The 25,466-nt window shown below is 40.4% G+C and overlaps 2 protein-coding genes and 1 long non-coding RNA gene across 6 annotated transcripts in view; 1 reads left to right on the forward strand and 2 right to left on the reverse strand.

The window, feature by feature from the left end:
* Positions 1–8,515, reverse strand: part of LOC120302337 — a 17,590-nt gene extending 9,075 nt beyond the window's left edge. The window contains exons 1-2 of the long non-coding RNA XR_005555114.1: positions 8,482–8,515; positions 3,585–3,685 (exon numbers count right to left, since the gene is read on the reverse strand). This is a non-coding gene — a long non-coding RNA (uncharacterized LOC120302337). The remainder of the gene's footprint in view (positions 1–3,584; positions 3,686–8,481) is intronic.
* Positions 8,516–13,542: 5,027 nt separating this feature from the next.
* Positions 13,543–25,466, reverse strand: part of LOC120302340 (unconventional myosin-Ia-like) — a 60,648-nt gene continuing 48,724 nt past the window's right edge. The window contains exons 22-29 of one of the 2 annotated variants that reach the window (XM_039330550.1): positions 24,527–24,613; positions 23,320–23,394; positions 21,199–21,333; positions 19,708–19,814; positions 19,479–19,611; positions 18,570–18,722; positions 15,040–15,167; positions 13,543–13,976 (exon numbers count right to left, since the gene is read on the reverse strand). In XM_039330550.1, coding sequence (XP_039186484.1) covers positions 13,853–13,976; positions 15,040–15,167; positions 18,570–18,722; positions 19,479–19,611; positions 19,708–19,814; positions 21,199–21,333; positions 23,320–23,394; positions 24,527–24,613 — 942 coding nt within the window. In that variant the 3' untranslated portion in view covers positions 13,543–13,852. The remainder of the gene's footprint in view (positions 13,977–15,039; positions 15,168–18,569; positions 18,723–19,478; positions 19,612–19,707; positions 19,815–21,198; positions 21,334–23,319; positions 23,395–24,526; positions 24,614–25,466) is intronic. The other variant, XM_039330551.1, reaches the window with a different exon arrangement.
* The window catches only part of LOC120302341 (sterol O-acyltransferase 2-like), a 120,386-nt gene continuing 116,772 nt past the window's right edge, over positions 21,853–25,466 (forward strand). For all 3 annotated transcript variants that reach the window (XM_039330553.1, XM_039330556.1, XM_039330555.1), the window contains exon 1: positions 21,853–23,007. The gene's annotated coding sequence lies outside the window, so the exon portion shown is untranslated. The remainder of the gene's footprint in view (positions 23,008–25,466) is intronic.

The following is a 25,466-nucleotide window of genomic DNA, read 5'->3' on the forward strand; positions in this document are numbered from 1 at the left end:
TTCCTTCCTTCCTTCCTTCCTTCCTTCCTTCCTTCCACCTCCCTCTTTGTCCCTCCTTCCTCTTTCCCCTTGTCCCTTCCATCCTTCCTTCCTTCTCTCTTGTCCAGGATCAGGGTGAGACTCGACAGCTGATCCGCGCTTCTGCAGCTGTAGCTGCTTTCCTTGGCTCCTGCCCAGCAAACTTGCTCTAGCCGGCTAATTTAACAGAAGTGCGAATCAGCTGTAGCCCGGCGCTGATCCTGGAGCTTCTGTTAACTTAGCAAGCGGCATGTCTTTCGGCGAAGCTGAGCAAGTGAGCTGGGCGAGCTCTCCTCTGTCTGCCTGTGCACAGGCAGTTTGCCAGCAGTAAAGCCCCCAGCCATGCTGGCAGCCTATCCCCCTCCCCTTGTCCCTTCCTGGGCATGGAGGGGGGAGGAAGGAAGGGACGAAGAGGGAGGGAAGTAAGGAACAATGAGAGAGGGAAGGAAGGAAGGAACAATGGAAGGGAGGGGAGGGAGGAAGGGACAAAGAGGAAAGGAAGGAAGGAAGGAAGGAAGGAAGGAAGGAAGGAAGGAAGGAAGGAAGGAAGGAAGGAAGGAAGGAAGGGACAAGAGGAGAGAGGGAGGGAAGGAGGAAGAGACTAAGAAGGAAGTGAAGGAAAGGAAGGAAAGGAAGGAAAGAAGGAAGGAAGGGACAATGGGAGAGAGGGAGGGAAGGAGGAAGAGACTAAGGGAGGGGAAGGAAAGGAAGGAAGGAAGGAAAGAAGGGACAATGAGAGAGGGAGGGAAGGAGGAAGAAACTAAGGGAGGGGAAGGAAAGGAAGGAAAGAAGGAAGGGAGGGACAATGGGAGAGAGGGAGGGAAGGAGGAAGAGACTAAGGGAGAGGAAGGAAAGAAGGGACAAAGGGAGGGAAGGAAGGCAGGCACCCATCCCACTCCCATCCCAGAGACCCACAGATTCCCCCCCCCACAGGCACTCTGCAACCTGAGTGATCAGCTGGCCACACCCCTTGGCCATTGATCACATGACCTTGGGACACTGTGAACGTCATAAGTATGAATCAGTTGTCAAGTATCCGAATGTAAATCACATGACCCTGGGGATGCTGCAACAATCATAATTGTGAAAAATGATCATAATTTGCTTTTTCAGTGCTGTTGTAACTTCAAACTGTCACTAAGCGAATTGTTTTAAGTCGAGGACTACCTATACTTTCCCATATTTTCCTCTTTTTTTGGTTAAGTTTTTGATACCCTCCCGGCCAGCTGGATGGGGGGTTGAGTGTCACCATAACATGAGGAACTGTATTAAAGGGTCGTGGCATTAGGAAGGTTGAGAACCACTACGTTAGACTGTCATATATCTCCTATAACCTGGGAACTTCATTTTCGGAAGTGTACTCCAGCGAGAGTACAAGGTCTATAATGAAGGATTTACCTGAGTGGCCCCCAGTTTCAGAGTCTGAAATTAAATCCCTCATTGGCCAACTCAGGATCGGGAAGGCTCCAGGAGCTGACTTCATTTCGGCTGCATTATTAAAGAATAATATGGAGTGGTGGATACCCATCCTGGCAGCGCTATTCACCTACAGTATATTGACTCCACCGGACATGTCCCAGAGGATTCGGGCTTGGCAACTGTGATCCCAATTTATAAAAAGGGAAAGAGAGACGACCCTGCCAATTACAGACCAATAGGTCTGTTAAATATAATCAGCAAACTCTATGCCAAACACCTTTAAGATAAATTAAAGGAGTGGCTGCATCTTGAGAACCTGATTCCCGAAGAACAAGCCAGGTTTAGAGAGGGGAGAGGCACCATAGATCAGTGCTCAGTTCTTCATCATTTGATTGAAAAATATGCATCAGATAGACCTGTATCATTATACGCTACCTTTATACATCTTAAGGCAGCTTTTAACACAGTTACAAGGATTAAGCTATGGGAGAAGCTGGAAGCTGCCTCAATTGATCACAGACTCCTCCATCTTACATACCAAAGCATCCCTCAAGGTGAGGTGTAATATGCAAGAGTCTCTCTCAAAGTCAGTTGAAACCCAAAAGAGGGATAAACGGGTGCATTTTGGCCCCCTTGCTCTTCAATTTTTACATAAATGATATGGTAAAATGGTTAAATAATCCAAATTACCACCCCCAAAAATAGGTGACTGAAGCATTGCTCTGCTGCTCTATGCAGATGATGCTGTGATCTTCTCCAGGACTCCAGTTGGCCTTAAAAGAGTCTTGTGAGCCCTTGTCCAGTGTTGCAAATATAATAAACTGGACATAAATTATGAGAAAACAAAGGTTATGGCCTTTTCAAAAAGGCCAAAATAGTATTTAAATAGCCACAAAATATCTTTAAGTACCTAGGGGTGGTCATCCATGCCACTGGCTCACAAAAAGCCCCTGGAGAATACGCGGCTGCCTCTGGCCAACGATCAGCGAATGCCATTTTAAATTTTTCTGCACAAAGGGAGGACATTATGTTCCATCTGCAATTAAGCTTTTTCTGGCCAAGTCGCTAGCACAGCTTCTCTATGGGACCTTGCTCGGACCCTCAGCTTCGTGTTTTACACCACTGGAAAGAGTTCAATCCAAATTTATCAGAACAATTCTCCAGATGCCGCACTGTGTCCCAAATGTACTTCTGCACCTGGAGACAGGATTGATAAAAGTTGAAGCAAGAATTTGTATAGCTTCCTTAAATATCTGGCTAAGGATTAATTACTTTCTGCAAGGCCTTGCTCCATTAATTCTTCAAGATAAATTCTCCTCTTCATGGATCAAGGCAGTCAAGTCGAATCTTGCCAAACCAGGCTTCTCGTCAGCCTCAATTCTCAAATTGGACTACGACCAAGCAAAACAAACCTTGCGTCAAAGGGTAGAGGACATCGAGAGGCAAGTGGACTTAGGTATAGCTCCGCTGTTTCTGCCAGGTACCTTAGTCAGTTTGAGTCAGTAAACCACTGGAAAGCATTCTCGCTTGCACAGTGCCATGTGTTTCCATTGGCTGTCCTGTACGATAAGTATAAAAAGACACCATGGGCTGAAAGACTGCTCCTGTGGCTCAGGAGAGGTGGAGACCATTGGACACATACTCCTTCAATGTTCCTTCTATAGAGCTATTCAGAAAAACCATATTCTCCCCATAATTGATAGGTATCCTGGTCGTTTGGAAAGTATTTATCTCCTGTTGCTGCTTAAAGATGATCAGGCAGTGATCACGGCGCAGGTGGCTAGATTCTGTGCAGCAGCATTGGGGATTTGCCAGAAATGTAAATAAACATTTTAGATCTTTTTAATAATCTTTTATAATTAATTTTATTATGTCTTTTTATGCAGCATTAGACTATACTCAATGTATTTTTATTGTCAGGTCAATATAATTCAGTTTTTCTGAAAGTAGCTACTGTCTGTAAAACTAGGAAGATCTTGGTCACCCATCATTAAATGTAATATATTGCTATGTCTTCTTGTGTTGGTTCTGTTTAGTTTTGTTTTATTTCAATGTTTAATTTATGTGTTGGCCTTTTGCTGTAATAATAAATTAATTGATTATTTGTGGCATTATGGAAAATATCCTGTTCTTCCCAAGATACCAACCTCCAGGTATGCTGGAATACAAGTAGTCCTCAATATATGAATATTTGTTGAATGATGGTTTGAAGAACATGATTGCAATTTGCAACCTTCCCAGCCAGCTTCTGCCAAGTAAAGTCAATGGGAGAAATTCAATTCACTCAATAACCACAGTAAAAATTATAACATTGAGACCAGTCATATGATGGCTTGCTTAATGGCTGCATCCCTTAGTGACCAAAATTCCAATCCCAACTGTAGTTGTAAATTGAGGACTACCTGTACATTTATAATCCCTTGGCTCCTTCAGTCAAAATGGGAGATTATGGATTATGTATAGAGAATGCTAGATTGTGGAATGCTGACACAAGTACACATAAGAGATCCATTTAGCAATCCCAACTCTTAATAATTACTTGTCAGAGCATGCACAGTGAGATAACCCAGGAGTAAATACAGTAAACAGTGGTCATATTAAATGGTGGTTTATTTCACACTATCTACAATATCATACACCAGGAACAATATACATATACATGCTAATACAGCAGGATTCAATACACCACAGTTACAGCACACAGTTATACAAAGCTCTTAAAGGGACATAGGTCCAGCTGGCTCTTAAAGGGAGATAGACCCTGCTGAGTCATTTCCATCATTCCATCATACATCTTGCATTACATCAGTTGGTTAGCTTTTAAATCATTACCTTGACACTTTTCCCATTTAAAGCTAAACAGCTGTTAACCCAAATGCTTTTATACATTCTTGATGCTTGCCTGCATTTAAAGGCTTAGTCAACATATTGGCTATATTGCTATCAATGGAACAATGCTGTAATTTTATCAGTTTATTCTTTACAGCCTCCCTGATGTTACAACATTTTGTGTCTATATGTTTGCTTCTGCTTCCAATATGTTCTCTTGTTGCCATCTTTATACATGCAACATTGTCCTCAAACATTGGCACAGCTTCTTTCACATCAGTACGTACATCTCTGAGTAATTGGACATACCAAGTTAATTCAGAACATTCTTCAGGCAATGCTATAAATTCAGCTTCAGCAGTTGACAGAGCTACTGAAGGTTGTTTTCTGGATTTCCATCCAATTGCGGTTCCAGCAAATAATATCACAAATCCTGTGTCTGACTTTCTGTCAGGCATATCATTTCCCCAGTCACTGTCTACATAGCATTGTAATGATAGGGTATCAGTTAGTCCCAGGTCCATTGTGCCTTTTAAATATCTAACCATTCTTTTTATCCCTAACCAGTGTGCGTCATGTATGTGTTTCACTTTGAGAGCGGGCAACTAAATTTCATTTTTGATGTGTGTTGTTGTGCCCATAGTAAAAAAATGACAATAAAGGTTATCTTATCTTATCTTATCTTATCTTATCTTATCTTATCTTATCTTATCTTATCTGTGATGTTGTTTGGGTGCTGAAATGTGCCAACTCAAAATGCTAACCGCATTGGCTATATCTCGTCTTGACCATTGGGATAAATACAATAAGCTACCTATAGCTGATTGGTACATTTCTTGATCACATTCTGTGTTATCTACTGTATCATTCTGGAAGCTTGGGGTCATAGGAGTTAATACACTGTTACAGCCCAGCATATCATACTTCTCTAACAGCTGTTTTATTTTCTTTGTTTGGCTTAATACATATCCTCTCTGTTTTGGTTTTCTTATTTCCACACCTAGATAATTCTTTATTTTCCCTAGGCTTTTTAATTGAAACTTCCTTTCAAGTTGCTTGAGAAAGGAGTCAACTTGGGAGCGATTCTTGGTAATAAAATACAAGTCATCAACATAAGCTAACAGGAAACAGTCTGCACCTTTATACTGTGCAGTGTACAAATATGGATCTGCCTTGTTGCTTCTAAAAAACAACTCTTTGAGAGCAGCATCTAAACACTGATTCCAGTTTCTTGCTGACTGTTTTAACCCACATATGGCTTTATTCAATTTATATACATATCTAGGGTGCTTAGTTTCATAACCTGGAGCTTGTGCCATATATATGCCATCCTCTAATTCAACATTTAAATATGTAGTGGTTATATCAAAATTATAAATGGTTTAACTGCATGCAGCTACTAAAGCCAATGCTAGCCTTATGGTCTCACCTCTTACTATTGGTGCAAACACTTCATCATAATGCACATTTTTTCTCTATGTAAATCCTTGCACAACTAACCATGCCTTATACTGCAGTTCATTATTGTGTAAAACCTTTTTATATACCCATTTACACCCCACAGCCTTTGTTCCTTCTGGTAATCTCATAAGGGTAAACACCTGATGCATATTCATAGACTCTATTTCTCTGTCCATAGCCTCCTTCCATTTATCCTGTTCTACCTGAGGCAATGATAACATCTCTTGGTAATTACAGGGTTCATACATTACATGATATGTTTTAACAACACTTGCTGAGAACCGATCAGGAGGTACACCTTTATTGCTATATTCAGATCTCCTTGGTATCATCTGTTCCTGTGTTTCTATTACTTCTCTCTTTACTCAGGTCTATCCTCTTTTAGTCCTACTATTTCCGACCAGCTATACTTTTCTTCCTTCATTGGGCTTTGTGTAGTCTCTACTTCCTGACAACTAGTGCTACATGTTGGTATGAACCTCAGTGTTAGCATGCACCCTGTCCAACTTGTTTTGTTCTGTAAAACTAGCAGACCTTGAAATCATAACCTTTTTGGTCCATCTATGAATCTATACCCTTTGGAACCTGGCTCATATCCAACAAATCTAAGTTTCCTGGCCTTTTTCTGTCCTTTCCTTCTGGTGCTTTTGAGAATATGGACCCCAGCATAACTGCCAAATGTCCTTAGGTGAGCCAATGAGGGTTTCCTTCCAAATAACAAGTAATATAGAGTTTTGTTGATAGCAACACTTCATACCCTGTTTACTAGACAGTTGGCTGTTTTCATGGCTTCCCCCCAGTACATTTTACTCACTCCTGCATCTGCCAGGAGTGAGTCTTTCATGGTTTGCAATATGCCATTCCTTCATTCAGCCACCCCATTTTCTGCTGGTGAATATGGATTCGTACGTCTATACCTGATGTCTAAGTTCCTCAGCCACTTTTGGAAGTTGTCAGACATAAACTCTGTTCCCGTCTGCTTGCAGCTGGCATACTTTATGACCATATCTTCACTCTACAAAGTTCATCCATTGCCTGAACTGTTGTAGGACTTCTGTTTTGCTCTTTAATAGATAGCAGAACCCATATCTGGTGTAGTCATTTACTAAGACAAGTACATACCTAGCTCCAATTAAATCAGTGTGCACTAATTGCAAAGCTCTGTTTGTTTGCCTTGAACTTTTCTTACTTACATTAAAAGATACACTCTGGACTTTGACTCCTTACAAATAGTGCAATCTAAATATGTGTTGCATTGCTTAATGTGTATCCTTCAGCTAGGTCTGGCATCCTTTGCAGCACTCTAAAATTTGCATGACCTAACCTCCTGTATAATAAATGTACGCAATCATCATGTGTGGGAGTGTTTGTAAGTATTCATGCACAACCATCCTGCTTCTTTCCTAACATGTATAAATTATCCAGCTTAACAACTTGTGCACAAATCCTCCCACTTTTCCTGATGCTGTAGTGACCCTTTGCAAACAGTACTTCATACCCCATATTATCTAAACTCGAAATATTGAGTACATTAGGGTGTAACTCTGGTATATATAATACATTATCAAATGTTTTTCCAATACTAGATACATAAACTTTACCTTCCCCTTTAACAGCAGACTGTTTTCCATTAGCCAGGCTAACAAATGTTTTTTTAGCTGGTCTTAGGTTTGAAAACATTGTGGATCATTTGCAATATGCTGACTCACCCCACTGTCTAAAAGCCAAGTGGTTTTTTTTAGTTAATGTTGCTGCCAGGGAAAATGTCAGTTGTGTAACTTCACGGCCTTGTTTCAGTGCTCCTCTATTTCTCTTCTCTCTCTCTTCTTTCTAGAGATGCTCTGTAGGACCACATGTGAAGCAGCGTTTCACCATGCAAATGTTCTCAGCTGCTCTACTGTCAACTTTGGATGTTGCAGTTTTAGGCCTGGTCTGTGCGTTGTCGTTCCCTCTCTGCTGCCTTTCTAGCCATTTCTGTTCCTCCTCCAGCAAGCGGCCAGTCAAATAACTCATGATTAAGTCCCTCTCTTGCACAGACTCTAAACGGGTCATCAGAACGTCCCATGAAGTGTTCAAGGAACTGAGCACCACATATACCTTTTGTGCCTCAGTAAAAGTCATTCCTCTGTCTTCTATCTCTAGGAATATCTTTCTCATGGACTGCAAATGAGTAGACATGCTCTCTCCTGGTTTCAGTTAGGCCTTATATAGCTTTCTTATCAGCATTATTTTGCTACTCGCAGTCTCTCTCATGTACACACTGCGCAAAGCTTCCCAGCACTCTTTAGTAAACTGGAGACCCTTTACGTGTATCAGCTGGCTATCGTCCAAACTCAAGATTTTGCTGGCCAATGCTTTCTCTTTCTCTGGTCTACATCATCCAGGGCTGCAGGTGGATCAGCAATTATCACCCACAACTCCTCCCTTTGCAGGTACATCTCCATTTTCAGACTCCAGGAAAAGTAGTTTGTCTCATTCAGACAAGATACTATAAAACCTCCTCCCATTACACTGACGCAGTCCATGTTGCCTGCTACCACCACAAACCACAACAAACCACAAGCCTTAACTCTCTGGCTCTGGGTCAAGCTCTCACTGGGTTTCTCTTCACTCTGGGCCCATAACCTATCAAAGCATGCACAGTTTTACTGTGTGAGATAACCCAGGAGTAAATACAGTAAACAGTGGTCTATATTAAATGGTGGTTTATCTTACACTATCTACAATATCACACACCAGGAACAATATACGTACATGTGCTAATACAGCAGGATCCAACAAACCATAGTTACAGCAGGAAATGGAAGAGAGAGCACACATCTGCAGAACCTTCCCTTTTATACAAAGCTCTTAAAGGGACATAGACCCAGATGGCTCTTAAAGGGACATAGGTCCTGCTGAGTCATTCCCATCATTACATCGTACATCTTGCATTACATCAGCTGGTTAGCTTTTAAATCATTACCAGGACATTACTGGATACAGCCTATTTGCACAGTAAAGCAAAGAACAGGAATAAGCATGCATAGAATGGAGAATCCCATTATTTATGAGCCTTCTTATTGATGACTGCTGTTACTATTAAAGTAAAGGAAGTTGCTCCCATGGACACATCAGAAAGGATAAAAAGGCCCATCTGTCTGATTGGTTAAATTAAAATACCTGTAACAAACTATTAATTTTAGAAAGTATTACTTCAGAGAAAGAGTAGTGGAAGCTTGGAACCAACTTCCAGTGTTAGTTGGAAGTTACTGATGGGTCAGTCAGTAACTGACTGAGTTTAAATATGCTTGAGATAAACACATGTCCAACTTTTGATTTAAAAAAAAAACCTCAAAGGGCAAATTTGATGGACCACTGGGTCTTCTGCCATCAGTTTTCTGTTTCTATGTTAAAGAATGGTTGAGTTCTGAAGCATTATTACCCTCAAGACATCAGCTGGTCAGATCTGCACCCTTTGTTCAAGCCTAAATTTGCCTGCCATCCAATGGCACCCTCTTTTGCAAACTGGTCTGAGGCAGTCAAACAGTCCAGGGCCTCCTTGAAAATTCCCTTCATTTTCCAGAGCAGGTTATTAATCTTCTTGAGAAAAGCACTCTGATGGAACAAATCCATTTAGGGATCATTATGTCCTGCTCACTGTGGCATGAAGAAGCCCTAGTAACCATTTATGGAGAACATAGCCTTATGATATCATCTTCAACTCACCCCCTGCCTACCTATAAAGGCAGCTTAAATTTGCATTTTGCTGTTCCATTTTCAAAATAGCATTCTTATTTTCATTGCTTCTCCTATCACACTTTCTTGCTGTACAAGTGATCTGCAGGGCTTTGGTTATGACCTTGGAGATGTACAGCCAGGAGCTGAGATGTGCCCAACTCCTATTGGCTCCTTTAGACTGCCATAGACTTTCTCTGTCCCATGTGGCAGCCAGGCACTGTCTTCCAGGGCACTTTGATTTGGTTGCCTAAAAAAACTAGATCCCTGGCTTCTGCAGATGAATTTGCTTTCATCATGTTTGACCAGGTCTCTTTGATACAGGGATTTAGTACAGATATGAATTAAGCAAGAAACACTGGAGAAATAGTGCCATTAAATGGCAAATGGCATTTTGCCCACTTTTTGATTTGAAAAGACAGAGGTGTTCTTTGTATGGCAAGCTGATCTCCCTTTTATAAAATGGGCTGCCTGGAATAAGAAGGGAAATTCCCAGTATAGTACTATAGAGAATTTACAGGGGTTTGCAAATATGTCATTTATATCATATCTTTCAAAATGACTGTTTGGAAAGGCCAGGTATCTTACTAGACTTTTGTAATATGACTATTTCAACTACTACAATCCTATTCTCAAGGAGAAGGATTATAATTTTCCTCAGATCAAGATAGTGTCTTGGCTCAGGATTCTGAATCTGAATCTGAAGAAGTTGCTCCATCTGTACCAGGAGGGACCAAGAATCGTGAGGCTCAAACACAGGCAGCAACAGAACAATAGAAGTTATGTCCTCCAAGTCATTGGAGGCAGTTTCAGATTACAAAGTTTTACTCCAAAGAGGAGACAGTAATTGTTGGACAATTTTTTGGGGGGAAAAAGTGTTGAGTTTAAATTGTTTAGTTAGACCTATATAGCCATCAACCAAAAGAAATGACTCTGAATTGTTTTGCTTAGATTTGTAAATGTTTAACATACTTAATAGAAATTTGTTTCCATCTGAATGGTATTTGATTAACTTGGAATTTGACTTATTGACCAAAGGAAACCAACCTGGAGATCTCATTGTAGTTCCACTTGCAGCATTTCCACAGTTGAGCAAATTAAGTACTTGAGTACTCAATTTGTGGACAGAATTCCACATAAAAAATTTCACTTAACACTTTTCATATTTCTTATTAGTAAGCTACTATCAGAAGTATTATCTGTGTTAGAAGCACAAAAAGTATATTGTATTGAATGGCTTTACTTACCCCATCCCAAAATGTTTTATCTTTTATCCAGGCTGTTGCTGAAATAATAACCTTAGGACACAATCGAGCTTGTCCTTGAAATGGGACAGATTTAATTAATATTGTTCTTCCTATCCCAAAATTTGATTTTCAATTTTATTTTCAGAATAACTTATCTCTTCAGTGATCTTTAACTGATTATATAGGCTGTATTTCATATCATCTGCCTACACTGCAGAGCAATCCTCACCACAACGCTCAGAATTATCTGCTGCTATTTTGGCTTTCCACACCTTTTCTCAACAGACTTTTAACTTAATCTCTGACTCTCATTATGTGTGCCAACTTATTTTTAATTTTCCAGGTGTTTACATCATGCCCGGGAACAACTCCAATCTTATGGCTTTGTTTTTAACTTTACAGCAGCTATCCTTTGTTTCTCACAGACGCATCGGTCCTTTAAGGACTGCCTTCACAAACAAATAAAAAAAGGAGGGATCAAGGGTACCTAATTTGGCATGGATAACTCGTCAAGTCAATAAAGTCCTAATAACTTTAAATCAGCTAAATATTTCCTTTTAAAAAACTACTGCCTACCAGCGTCACTTTCAGCAGAAAGCTGTGCTCCCTAATCCATTGGTATGTTATCGGCAATTGCCTGATAAAACCTGGTTAGGTCCAATTCCCTTACTAACTTGGGGGCGAGGCTATGCTGCTGTGCTTGCTCCTACAGGCCCTCTCTGGATTCCAGCCCAGTGCGTGCGACCAGCCAAAGATGTCATGGCATCAAGTCCAGAACCCAATACTGGAAATGAAGCAGGTGACTCTTCAGATAGCACAATGTCCCTTTCGCTCTCGCCATCGCAGTTGACCAACAACCTGGGGCGATGTGAAAAACCTAACATCCAAAGCACAGAAGGTTCTGCGGCAACAGGGAAAAGAACCTACACCAGAGAATTTATGCACTGCCATATTTGTGGTTTTGACTGCAAATTCCTTAGTCATTCTTTGCCTCTCTTTCCTTCTTAATTGCTGTGTGGGGGCTCAAGCTCTCCCACCTCATCCTTTAGAATCACAGATGAAATATAATATTTAGGTGCAATTAGTTAATGTAACACAAGTGACAGACTTTTGTATTTCTGAATCATATGATATGAAAAATCTACTCTCTACCTGTCTTATACCTTTGTGTGTTCCAGCTTCAGTTTTAAAAAAAATTATACTGGTTTAAGCAATTTTCTATCAGACAATGAATTTCATTATGCAACTATGTCAAACTGGGGTCATGCCTCTTATATGTTACCCCTTGATGCTATTGTTTTGCATACACCAATTGTAGCTGTGCCTACAAATCTTACTTGTACAAAAATTGTCAATTGTACTACTTCACCTAAAAAACTTCATTGTATACATGTCAGTCAAAGAATTTTAAATTGTACCTCCTTTCAAGAGGTATCCTTTAATTATGCACATATATGGTTATTCAATGTCTTTTTTTTCTCTATTTTCAATTTTCCACACTAAACTACCACTAACTTACCTCAGGAACAAGTTATGTTTTGTATAAACAAATGCAAAGTTATATGTCCCCTGACTAAGACCCATTAACTACTCCAGCTTAGGATAATGTCCTCACTAATAAAATAGAGAAGAGTGAGATGTGCGGAAAAATGCACGCACAGCAAACTGCCATGCTTCCCCCCCCCCAAACCTCATAACTTTTTGATACCCTTTGTCCTAGTGAAGCAGCCAGAAGGTCATACCCTTTTGACTTAATGCCTCACCTACCTAAACAGATAATATGCTTAAGTTCCTTCCTATCTCTTCCTGTCTTTGTCAGTTGTTTCTCCTTTCGATCCACCTGTATTTGTTCTTACCTGGTCTTTGACCATGTAATGTGTTACTAGAAAATAGTTGCTTATATGAAGGAATTTTCCAATGAAGAAACTTTATGTCAGCATCTAATGGTTAAACTTATGAATGTAAAATGTCAGCATTTAATGGTAAAGCCTATGTATGTAACAAGTATATAAGAAGCAATAAACTCAGAGTTTGTCAAGCTGTGTCCTGCAGCTTCAAACCTCTGCTCAAGACATGCCTGCGTCTTTTACTTAGCATCTTACAATAGCTGATCAGAAAAGAGAAGCAAAGTGTTGCTCCAGTTCCTGCTAACCTAGCAATTTGAAAGCTGGTACATATGCTTAGATAAATAGGTACCACTTCGGTGGGAAGCTAATAATGTTATGTGTGTCTTGGCGAATACTGACCACATGGCCACATAAGTATCTTTGGACAATGCTGGCTCCCTTAGCTAAGAAACAGAAATAAGCACACAGACCTCCAGAGTTCGACTTGACAGGACAGGTCAAGTGAAATGCACCATTTCACTTTCTAAAACTGTTTATGGTCTATGTAGCCCAGGGCACTGTTGGAAGCAATTTATGTTTGCAATTAGTGATTTGATTTGCAGTATACTACTTTCCCGTTCATTTTAAATTTAAAACTAGGGCAGAGATCCAATGTGACCAAAGAATACATTAATGCAGTGATGGGATTCAGCCAGTTCGCACCAGTTTGCAAAACCGGTAGCTCATTTTTTGTTGCCCAGGCCCAGAATAGACTTCTGGAAGTGGCATCCAGACAGAGAACCGGTTGTTCACATATTTGAATCCCACCACTGCATTAATGAGACTTTGCCACTGCCCTGTTGGAGATCACTGGAGAAAAGCAAAAAAAAAAATAAAAAAAAAATTCAAAAGGGAGTAGAGATTAATTCTGATAGCTTAAAATAAAGTTGTACTCTGTAACCAAATTCAGGCTTTGTATTCTTTGGTGTCTCCAAAGATGGTATAACTCCATTAAGTGGCTTAAATCAAGGCAGAGTTGACATTTTATTTTATTTGTTTGTTTTTAATTGACATTCTCCCCAAATTTTCCATCTATAGAAAGAAGCCATTTCTGAAGATATTGACAAGGCAGTGGAAGCTGCCATTCACACCTTCTGCAAATGCACTGATTGGCCTTGGAATGTATGCAATTCATGTTGCTCCATGCTGTAAACATTCTGATGAGAAACCTAGAAGGCACCAATGCCTATAATGGGTCAAATCTAAATCATATTCTCAACTCCAGAGTCCCTAAAAGTCCATTGTAGCTGCCTTTGAATCAGCAATAACTTCACTTTAATGGACCAGCACCTCCATCCTATTGCTGCCTTTCTTTCTGCAAACAAGAGCAGTGCCTTGGGTCTCCTCTGTCTTCACAAGTTTGACAGTGATGTTGCTTTGCTTAAACTTTACCAGAAATCTGTAAGAGATCAAATCAAAGGTCAGCTGAATAAAACAATATAATCCTTATTTTAGCTTTGCTTCACAATTTGTCTGTTGTGTGGAGGTGCCTCTGCAATGTTTAATCCCAAAAACTTATATATAATTACATATAATTACATATAACTACAACTACTGTGTAAGGCAGGCTTAACTTTAGGATTAGAGCCAGTTTGGTTTAATGTTTAAGGCACCAGGCTAGAAACTGGAAAATGGTGAGTTCTAATTCTGCCTTGGGCAAAAAGCCAGCTGGATGATCTTGAGCCAGTCACATTCTCTCAGCCCTAAGAGGCAGACAAAGGTAAACTACTTCTGAAATCTTATCAAGTAAACTATGGGTTTCAAAGAAGGGGGGGGAGGATTAACCCTGCAAATTTATTTAACTCCAATGTAGGTCACTGCTGGACAGTTTGGGAACTGTCCTGTCCCTAATAAAGAAATACAGTAGTAGGTTTGCTGTGTCAAATGAGATACAATATTCAATAGTCTGTGGGGATGATCAAATTTAGTTATTTTTGCAAGCTATTGAAGCTAAAACATTTCATCATTTAATTATTAGTTACTTTACTATAATTGGAAGAGAGATGTGAAATGTATTAATTGCTACAGCTAAACAGCCTGAATACAATGCAACAAACCACACAAACTATAATTAGGGATGTACAGGCTCCAGATTTATAGGCCATAATATATAATTTACATACACTTGATATCAAAAAATTAGAGTTTTATCTGCATCTTCAGATAGCTTCCAACATCAAGGCCTGCTTCCTTAAACCCAGTAGGGCTAAAGACAGTCCCTTCTTCATTTTCTGACACACCAGAGCAGAAATAGTCTTTTTAATTGTGGGGGGAGGGGAGAGGAGGAAAAATTTGTCAAAATTGGATCCAAAGTCTCCTTTATCCCATTTAAAGTCAGAGGTCTCAAATGGAGTGACTCACTCTTGGAGGTCTTCCAATACAAGTAAAAGAGAATAAACATCTAAATAAAAGCTCTCATCCAAACCCTTCCCTTTCCCCACCATGGCCAACTCTGTCCTTACTCATCAGCCACTTGGAGTTTCAGTCTTTGCTTTGTAGCCTCCAGCATGGTTTGGTGAAGCCGGGTAACCAGTTCAATCACGTGGTCACTGATAAGGAGGAAGTCCCCTTTGGTGTCAGCTGTGGAAGACTATAAGAGAAGAGTGGTCACATGTTCTGGAGATACTTGTTATCTTTCCCCTGACTTACAAGCTTTAGAACTTAATTTCTTGGTCAATTCAACTCACTTTGTTGTAGCGGTTTGTTCGTGAATAATCTGAAACAAAACTCTGCTCAGGTTTACTTCACTTCCTTTGATCATTTAGGATGTTGGTATTTTTTAGGACTACAGCTCATTCAAAAACCACAAGGTCACAAAGGAACTACACAGGTAGTCCTCAACTTATGACCACAATTGAGCTCAAAATTGAATTGTTAAGTGAGTTTTGCCCCAGTGTCAAACTGGCAGGCCGGATGCGTTATGCGCAGGCTACGCCCACTCCGGCTCCGCAAAGACAAAACAAAGCCATGATATGTCACGTGACGTGATCGAGTTTGACACCCATGTGTTAAGTGAAACACTGCTGTTGTTAAGTTAATAACACGGTTGTTTAGCGAATCTGGCTTCCCCATTGACTTTGCTTGGCAGAGAGTCTCAAAAGGGGATCACTTGACCCTGGGACACTGCAACCATCATAAATATGAACCAGTTGTCAAGCATCTGAATTTTGATCATGTGACCATGGGAATACTGCAATGGTCGTTAAGTATGAAAAACGGTCATAAGTCACTCTTTTCAGTTGTAACTTCAAATGGTCACTAAAGGACTGGTTGTAAATCAGGACTACCTGTAGTCTAGACAAAGTTGGTAAAAAGGAGCAAGGGGCATATGGATAAAGACTCTGAGAATGATACAGACTGTAAGGCTCGCAAATGAGTTGAGACCAGTATAAAACAAGCAATAGTTAGATGGAGGAGATCCACAACTTTTAATGACAAATAGCCCTAAGCCAAGTGAGGCAAAGCCAATTTTGTTTCAAGAAGGAAAATGCTGATTTGAGGTAAAATGCCAAATATTTACAACCTTGATTATTTCCCTTCCTCTCTTTTGTACTAAAACACAACTCAGCTTTGGAAATAAATCCTGTTTATGGAGAAGACAGTGAGATACTAGGCAATTCAATGATAAATCTCCTAGAAAAAATTGTGATTTAGTTAATTAAAAGCATGCCCCCTATATATTTACCCAGCCGTAGATTCCCACTCTTTAAAAGCATACCTTAAAAATGACTTTTTTGATTTATGACTATAATTGAGCCTGCAGTTTCAGTTGCAAATCATGACAGCTGTAAAGCAGGTCACCACATGACTGCACCAATTTTACCTTTTTTGTGGAGGTCATTAGCCACAGAGCCATGGTGGTGCTCTGGTTAGAATGCAATATTGAGGTATTGAAGGCTAATTCTGCCAACTGCCAGCAGTTTGATCTTGACTGGCTCAAGTTTGACTGTATCCCCTTCCCTTCCGGAGAACAGGCCCATGTGCATGGCTGCCAAGCCCATCTCCTTCTCTTCCATCCCCTTGCATGGCCAGCCCCATTCACTGTCCTGGTGGAGTCACACCAGTTCTATCCCTGGCCCTCTCATTGACCTTGTTTCTTTCAGCCAGCTCAGATCATCTCTTCATTTTTGCCCCAATGCTCACCACGATTTTTCATCCCCACCAAAATGTCCCTGACTCCCCCACTCCCTTGGGCTTCTTTTTTGTTTCTTCTGGAAAGCCTTCTCTGAGGTCAATAAAATGAGGATCCAGATTGTTGGGGGGCAATATGCTGATTCTGTAAACTGCTTAGAAAGAGCTGTAAAGCACTGTGAAGTGGTATATAAGTCTAAGTGCTATTGCTATTAAGTGAAAGTGACTGTCATAAAATGAACACCACAAACGTTAGGTGAACCCATTGTCTGCTACATGATGTTTTTTTTTTTTTGCTGGAAACTGGATGTAAACATCAGCTTCTGCTAAAAGTATCATAAATTGCAGTCACCTTAGGATGCTGCAAGCAGCCAAAAATGCAGGCCAGCTGTTGAATGAGCAAAATGCAGTCATGTGACTGTGGTATTGAGGGCAAGCATTGGAACTTTGAATCTGGATCATAAGTCCCTTTTTCGGGGTGTGCAGTAATTTTGAATGGTCACTAAGTGAATGACTAGTCATGAGTTGAGGACTACCTGTATATGTACGACTGCTGCTTAACTACCCTTCAGTCAGTTGATAGCCTTGTTGATATACGCCCAGCTTTTTACTCCCTTTGCTTTCAAAGAAGGTATGTTCCTCCAAACCATTTTTTAAGAAACTAAGTTGAACATCACGTTTAGCTTTTTAAACTCAAGTGGGTTTTTATTTCAACTCTGGCACTGTAAATATGCTCTTCCCCAAACCCTAAACGTGATGCAACTTCACACCTTGAATGGGGGCAGTTCTGCTATTCCAAAGCAAAATGAAATTGCCTACAGGGAGCTTTCTATGGTACAGATAATCCTCAACATACGATCGCAATTGAGCCCCAAAATTATGTTGCCGTGAGACAGTTGTTAAGTGAGTTTTGCCCCATTTCGCAACCTTTCCTCCCACAATTGTTAAATGAATCACCACAATTGATAAGTTGGCGACACGATTGTTAAGTGAATCTAGCTTCCCCACTGAGTTTGTTTGTCCAAAGTTTGCAAAAGCTATGGTCACATAGCTACAGGACACTGCAACTATCATAAATATGAGTCAGTTGCCAAGCATCTGAATTTTGATCACATGACCATAGAGATGCTGCAATGGTCAAGTGTGAAAATAGCAATAGCAATACCACTTAGACTTATATACCGCTTCATAGTGCTTTACAGCCCTCTCTGAGTAGTTTACAGAGTCAGCCTATGGCTCCCCAACAATCTGGGTCCTCATTTTACTAACATCAGAAGGGTGGAAGGCTGAGTCAACTTTGAGCCGGTGAGACTCGAACTGCCAAACTGCTGTCAGCCGACAGTCAGCAGAAGTAGCCTGCAGTACCGCAATCTAATCACTGAACCACCAGGGCTCAGTGAGTCCTGATAGAGGCCAAGAGATATATATGTGGACAAACTACCGGTAATACCAAAGATTAGTGCTTTTTTTCTTTAAAAAAAAAAGTGCCGGAACTCACACACGTCATACAACCCGCCTTGCCTACTCTACAAGGTTCCATCCAAAAAAAGTGGCAGAACTTCATTCTAGGCATTCTATGAGAAAAAAAGCCCTGTCAAAGATTATCTTGTTGTCTATCTATAATTTATGATTTTTCATGCCATATATTTAGAACTCGAACTACCAGGCTGCAATCAGGATCGAACTGCTGGCAGTTGGCAGAGTTAGCCTGCAATACTGCATTTTAACTATTGTGTCACAATGTCTCTTGGTGAGTGTCACAGTCATTAGTCACTTTTTTCAATGCTGTTTGAACAGCCCAAAATGACTATCTGTCATCTTTTATACCTCTTCTCCCCACCAAACCCCAATTCCTACTTACCTCTCTAATGTGTAGAACAAGAAGCCCATCTGAATAGCAACTGACAGAAACACTCTCAACGTCATTCAAGGTGATCACTGTTTTGGGCTGAGCAGCCTTGAGATCAGCCAGGATGATGTGACTCTTTGTGAGAAGGAGTATCCGAGAAGAAGTCTGAAAGGAAGAGAGGAAAAGCTCCTATTTCATGTACTATATTTGCTTGTCTGAGCTGAAAGGTTAGCTACTCTGTATTTGTAAGGATCTTGGGTTATTTCCCAGCAAGAAAGGAACAATTCTCTGCCATGATTTCTGCCATGATTGTTAAACATGTGGCTGATAAAATAGCGGCTCAGACTTTGAAGGAGCTATTATTGTGTGTTCACTCATGCAATGGGATTAACCTAATTCCTAAATTAACCATTATTTCCATGTGTAATATTATATTGCCCCATAAGCCTTGCATGACATGCTATGCAACTCAAAAACATCCCCTCCCCTTGTCCAAAGGCTTCTGCTAGATACACATGACCTGGATAAATACAGAATCCTCCCAAAGCACCTGACAGAGTGCCTGCCAAAATAATATTTGCAAATGCCCTAAAAGGACTCCCTGATAAGAACTTTCTCATAGATGGGACTCTAGCAGCTGTATTTTATTTTAGCCCTCAGTGACAGCGGCCATAAATTAAGAAAAAGAGGAGGTGGAGGGAAAATAGTTTTAGCCACAAGGAAGCCCATTCTGAGAATTATTATTTTGATCATTGAGTGTGAAATCTCCAAAATGTTATTGCATATAGGCTTCAAAATATTTGCTCATTCCAGGATCACAATAAGCAGAACTCTTCCCTTTACAGGAGCAAAGTGTGAGAAACTGGGCATGTTCTTGCTGCAGTTCCTTGGAAGCCAAAGCAGGTTAATAAGATGTCCCACCTTTCCATCGCCTCGGTTGACTTTCTTCACATAGTCGGCCATCACTAGCTTGTCATTGGCCGTGGTTTGGAGCTTACGATATTTGGGGTTCTCCTTCAAACCAAGGTATTCCCCCCGGAAAGGCTGGGGGAGGCTGAAAAACATAAAACCTGGATTGTAATTTGCACTATTTTGGGGGAGGTCAAGGCCTCTTGACCTGGGGTGGTGTAGTTTCATGCTTTGAACTCACCTCTTAGGATACAAACTTTTCTTCCCCTTAAAAAGTTCACTGGCACACAACTTGTCCTGCAAGGCTTCTTTATCCTTTGGGGAAAGCTGATCTCGATACTTCTTACACTGTACCAAAAAGGCAACAAGCAACAAGGGAAGGGACAAAAGGTGACATTCCTTCTTATAAAGTACAGAGACCAAAAACAACAACAACAACAACAACAACAACAACAACAAAAACACTCCTTAAAGTGGTTTGGGAACAAAGATATATATTCAGCTCAGTTACCTTTACACATGCATGTGCAAAGTCACATGCAAGGTTTCAAAATTTTGGTACCTGACAATTCCAGCAGTATTCAGGGTCTTGAGGAAGTGGGAGGGGAGAGTTTTAAACATCTGCCTGCACAATGGAAGCAGTAAGGAAAGGAATGCAGCTGACCAGAATAGACTGCTCCAGTCTAGTAATAAAAGAACTCTGCTTCATTGTAATATTAAAAAACCCATCCCTCAATATATTACAATGCAGGAAACATGTTACTGCTAAGAATATTACAGATTAGACAAAACCTGTGTGCAAGTGTTAGATTTAGGAGTTTGTGTTAACCAATGAATGATTTTTTGGTATAATTTTCCTTGTTTTAAGAAGGCATAAAAGTTAGGTGGAAACAATACTCAATATGCCTCTTGAAAGTGAGGTACCCTCTTGGCTCCTGCGCAGAAATAAAGAGCGTTTAAATGCTTTTCTTTTGGCTGTTGCAGGCTGAGGTGAACAAATCAGCCAGGCTTTCTGGCTAACAGTTTTTCTGGTGGAGCCAGCCACGAGGCCATCTGATTGCCCTTCACAGCAATGCCAGCACTTGGGGTAAGGTAAGATCCAGTGATGTGTGGCCTGAACCTTTTGCGTTCTGTGTCCCTTGATGCTGTGGGGGATGGAGGGGAGTTAATGGTGCGATTTGCTTTGCCTTAAAGAAGGGAACACGAAGGGGGAAATCACTCCACTTATGCCCCACATCGCAGGACATTGGTGAGTAAGAAATCCTTCTTTTTTACTACAATAGTAGAAATTGCTGCTTGCACAATTGAATCTTCAGTAATATGGATGAAATAAATCTGTGCAGAAATAGCAGGCTTTTTAAACATCTTCCCAGACAATTATACCCTGAATTGAACAAACTAACCAAGTATTCTGGCTAATGACACAGAATTCTGTTTGACAGCTGACATGAGAAAATCCTTGATCAAGGCAAACATTACATAAACACAGCTTAAGCTCATTCTAAGCAACCTGAGAAAATGCCTCCAGCTGGCTACTCTTTATCTTCACAGAAAGATAAAGTGAGGAAGGAGAGAAGCACTTTCAGATTTGCAAAATGCTCTTACGTGTTCTAATAAAAGTAGATTTAAACACCTAAATGATATATGGTCTACTCTACCAGGCTGATACATGCCAACAAGGCATTTAGACTGAAAGAGCAATGAATAGAAAGAGTCAAAAGTAGTGTCTAACCCTCCAGTGATGGAATATTTGCTTCAATTCTTGGTTGGTATTTGTGAGAAATTTGTATGGGGATGGGGGCCAAGTGTGGTTGATCACCGACATGGAAGGGAGGTTGTCCTTCAGGCCCAAGAAGAATTTTTGTACCTATAAGCAGAACAGAAGCAGAAACTGTGAGACCTGTGTTAGAAGGTTACAGGTAGTCCTTGATTTACAACAGTTGATTTAATGACCATTCAAAGTTACCACCGGCACTGAAAAAAAAAAGTGACTTATGACCATTTTTCACAGTTACAACAACCCGTGCAGCAACCCCACAATCATGTGGTCAAAATTCAGATGCTTGGTTCACTTTTATGACCGTTGCTTTGTCCCAAGGTGATGTGATCACCTTTTGCGACCTTCTGACAAGCAAAGTCAGTGGAGAAGCCATGTTCACTTAACAACTGAGTCACTAACCTATCAACTGCAGTGATTCACTTAACAACTATGGCAAGAAAGGTTGTAACAAACCAGTGGTGGGATTCAGCCAGTTCGCACCACTTTGGCAGAACCGGTAGCTAATTTTTTGTTGCCCAGACCCAGAATGGACTTCTGGAAGCGGCATCCACACAGAAAACCAGTTGTTCACATATTTGAATCCCACCACTGGGCAAAACTCAGTGAGCAAATGTCTCCCTTAACAACAGAAATGTTAGGCTCAGTTGTGGTCGCAAGTCAAGGACTATCTGTACATGTATATTCTGATGACATAAAGTTTATAAATAATTCAACACTGCTATTGAACCTGAACTGAAAGAAGCTACCTACATAGCTTCCTTCTAGTATCTTGCATTACAGCATGCACTGTATTGCCAGTCCTTAGCCAAAAAGCAGCTACTGCTTGCTTGCACTGGCTTCATTCCAGAACTTGATTGTTCTGGGGCTGTGAGGATACAGTTCTGGGGCTGTGTGCAAACCATGACAAGATCTGCTCCTTAGGTTTAGGCATATATGCTAAAATTGCTTCTTCTCCTTAAACTAGGCAACCTGCAATCAGCCATCTGTGTCTTGTTGGGAGCTTTCCAAGTTGCAGTACATTAAGTACTACTAGAAAGAGTGAATGAGTCTTCATGGGTTCTTTTAGTTACCTGGAGCTGCTTTCAGCAAACAATCCCTGAGTTTGCAAAACAAGATAAATGTAACTAAGATGGCTTGTGAGAAAGGATAACTGTGCACATGCGAGTACTTTCACTGATATTATTTAACCATTTGAATCTGGTAACTGAAAATGGTAGCAATTCATAAAGTTTAGGTCAGTGCCTTTTTACCATGCCTATACGTTCCAAAGACCAAATCTCCTAAACTCTTATCCTGAGTTATATAGACTGTTCCCTGACTAAGCGCTGGAGTTACAACTTCTTCATATATGGGAAACTATATACATGCAGCTATGTCAAGACCTACATCCTCTTATAAAGGCAGAAGTTCTTATTCTAGGTCAATGATGGCGAACCTATGAATGTTAAAGCTTCCACACCATTCTCTGGGTATCATGCCAGCATACATAAATCATAAATCATTATTAGAAGCACACACTATTCTTACTCAACTTTTGGAAGCCCTGGAGGTTGCATGGGGATGGGATAAACTCTTGCACAGCCTCAAAACCCTCTGAAAGATACTTGAGAATGGGGCGTGGTTTCCTGGTGTTTTTTTTTTTGGACACTGCAGAGGCCACTTAAGAACATTCTGCAAAGCTGCTTCAAGAACAAAGGCTTTGTGAGATCCAGAGCAGCCTTGAATAGGATCTGTCACCAGAAAGAGAAACACTGGTTGAAGGTAAGAAACATGTGGTACATCCCTTGGGGAATGGTGTGAGGTGCTCTTTTTGAGTGGCAGCAGTGGTATTAGGACTGATGTGGATCAAGTTTCTATTTCAGAACCAGCCTCAATGGTGCTGTCAAGGGCCGCTGTTCAGACTGGCCTAGATCTTTTGTTTGGGAGTGGGGGTGACAACAGGAAAGTCAGAGTAGGTATTTTCCTAATTTTTGATACACTGAGCCCAAAAGGTTCTAGGTATTCAATTCCTTAATTAAAGTTCAATGGACTTTTTTTGCTAGTTATTTTCCAGTTTGAAGTCATTCCACTTACCAGTCTTCGGTAAACAAAATTGGCGATGCGTTCAGAAGCCCCAGTACGGAAATATTTCTTATACTCCTTCCTTATCTGTGAGGAGGAAAAATACATGTTGGCAAGATGTTATAGGAATACTATGGGCAAACTTTTTATTCATGATATTATCTGCTCTCAGATCTTTATTTGCTAAGATTTCTTTTTGGGTAATGCACCAGATAGTAAATCTGTGACTTGGTACACAAAGGATAAAAGTTCAGGACTGAACAATTGGTTCTTCCTTATGGCTCTCATTATAATATTTACAACTGTTGTTCTCATTTTTATTTTTAAAGCTACATTCCTGCACAGTTGCAACGTTGTGGAAGTCATTACCTAATCATCTTGTTTCCATTCTCTGGGTCATTGTGGGAATTCAATTGGGACCAGAATGTCTGTTGCTAAGTGATGCAGTCATGTGGGTTGTCTCTGATTTTACAACCTTTTTTGCCATGGTCAAGTGAATCACCACGGCCATTAAATGAATCACCACGGTCTTTAAGTGAATCCAGCTAGTCCCATTGACTTTGCCTGGGAAAGTTGCAAATGGTAATTACACGACTACAGGATGCAGCAAACCTTTTAGGTATATGCCTGTCACCAAGTGTCCAAATTTTGATCACATGGCTGCAAAGATGTGACGGTTGTAAGTACAAGGACTGGTTGTTAGTCTTTTAGCACCATTGTAACTTTGAATGGTTATAACTTGAGGATTGCATGAATATGTGAGGAGTGACGGGAAAAAAGATAGGATCTCTAAAGAAAAGAGTACACTCCACAAGAAGAAAACAGGGATGACTATTAATCTCTACTGAACCAATATAAATATATGTGGATGTCACTTTTGCCTCTGGAAAAAAGCCGGGAGAAAAGTTTTGTGAATGTGGAAGCAACTTTTCTTGCAAAGTGGTATCTTTTAATGTACCACATAGATTCCCATAAGGGGAGAAATTCTTGGGAAAGTCAATTGGTACTCATTTTATATGGAAGGTGATGTTCAGGATAGCTGTATTACAAAGGCAAGAGTTAACTCTAACTCATTCAGATTTTTCTGTATTCAATAAAGGAGAGTAGCTTAGGTTTTAAGCTGAACATCCTAGGAACAGAGCATTAAAGAAGAGATATTATTACGGGAAGGCTCATTATGGCCACTGCGCTTAGATCTAGGCATGTTCTCAAATCATACCTGATAACCTTTCCAGTAAGCAGAAATGGTGGTGGCAGCCTGAGCGCGACATTTCTGTTCCCTTAACTCTCGTAGGAGTTTACGAGACTGTAGAGGAAGGGAAAGGATAGATAAGAAACCCAAAGGAGCCCATAGGAAAAAGGGAGAGAGTGAGCAGATTCCATTTTCATAATTTGCCTTGAGACTGTTGTTATAGTAATCAGTCTCTAAGGTGCCACAGGATTCCTTGTTGTGTAAACTGTGGCACAGTAGAACTGTCAACCAGAGATTTAAGCTAAAATTAACTTTAAAAGCCAGAGCTCTACTTTTATTCCAAAGGCCCCGAAAAGAAAAAGAAAGAGGGTTACAACAGCTTTTCTTTCTAACCTAAGTGATAGATTTTGTTCATAAACAATATCAACTAGCACATCCTTCAGTATTTCAGAAAGAGACTTTTCATAATGCATAGCCTTCAATCGGAATGCAGCTGGAAGGGATCTTAGAGGTCTACTAGTCCGACCTCCTGCTCAAGCAGGAGACCCTATACTATTTGAGACAGGTGGCTGTCTCTTCTTAAAAACCTCCAGTGATGGATCGCCCACAACTTTTAAAGGCAACGCTGTTCTATTGGTTAATTGTTCTCACTGTTAGGAAGTTTCTCCTTAATTTCAGGTTGTTTCTCTCCTTGATTAGTTTCCATCCATTGTTTTTTGTCCTGCCTTCAGGTCCTTTGGAGAATAGGTTGATCCCCCCCCCCTTCTTTGTGGCAGCCCCTCAAATACTGAATCATCACTGCTATCATGTCACCTCTAGTCCTTCTTTTCTCCAGACTAACCATACCCAATTCCTGCAACCATTCTTCACATTAATTAAATTAACATAATGAAACCTAACATGTTTAATTAAGTTAATTTAATCTGTAAAAATTAAATATTTTTTTTATAAATATATATTGTATATT

This window comes from Crotalus tigris, unplaced genomic scaffold (assembly GCF_016545835.1).
Source record: "Crotalus tigris isolate CLP2741 ecotype Arizona unplaced genomic scaffold, ASM1654583v1 scf7180000024429.2167931701:2281839, whole genome shotgun sequence".
Classification (NCBI taxonomy): domain Eukaryota; kingdom Metazoa; phylum Chordata; class Lepidosauria; order Squamata; family Viperidae; genus Crotalus; species Crotalus tigris.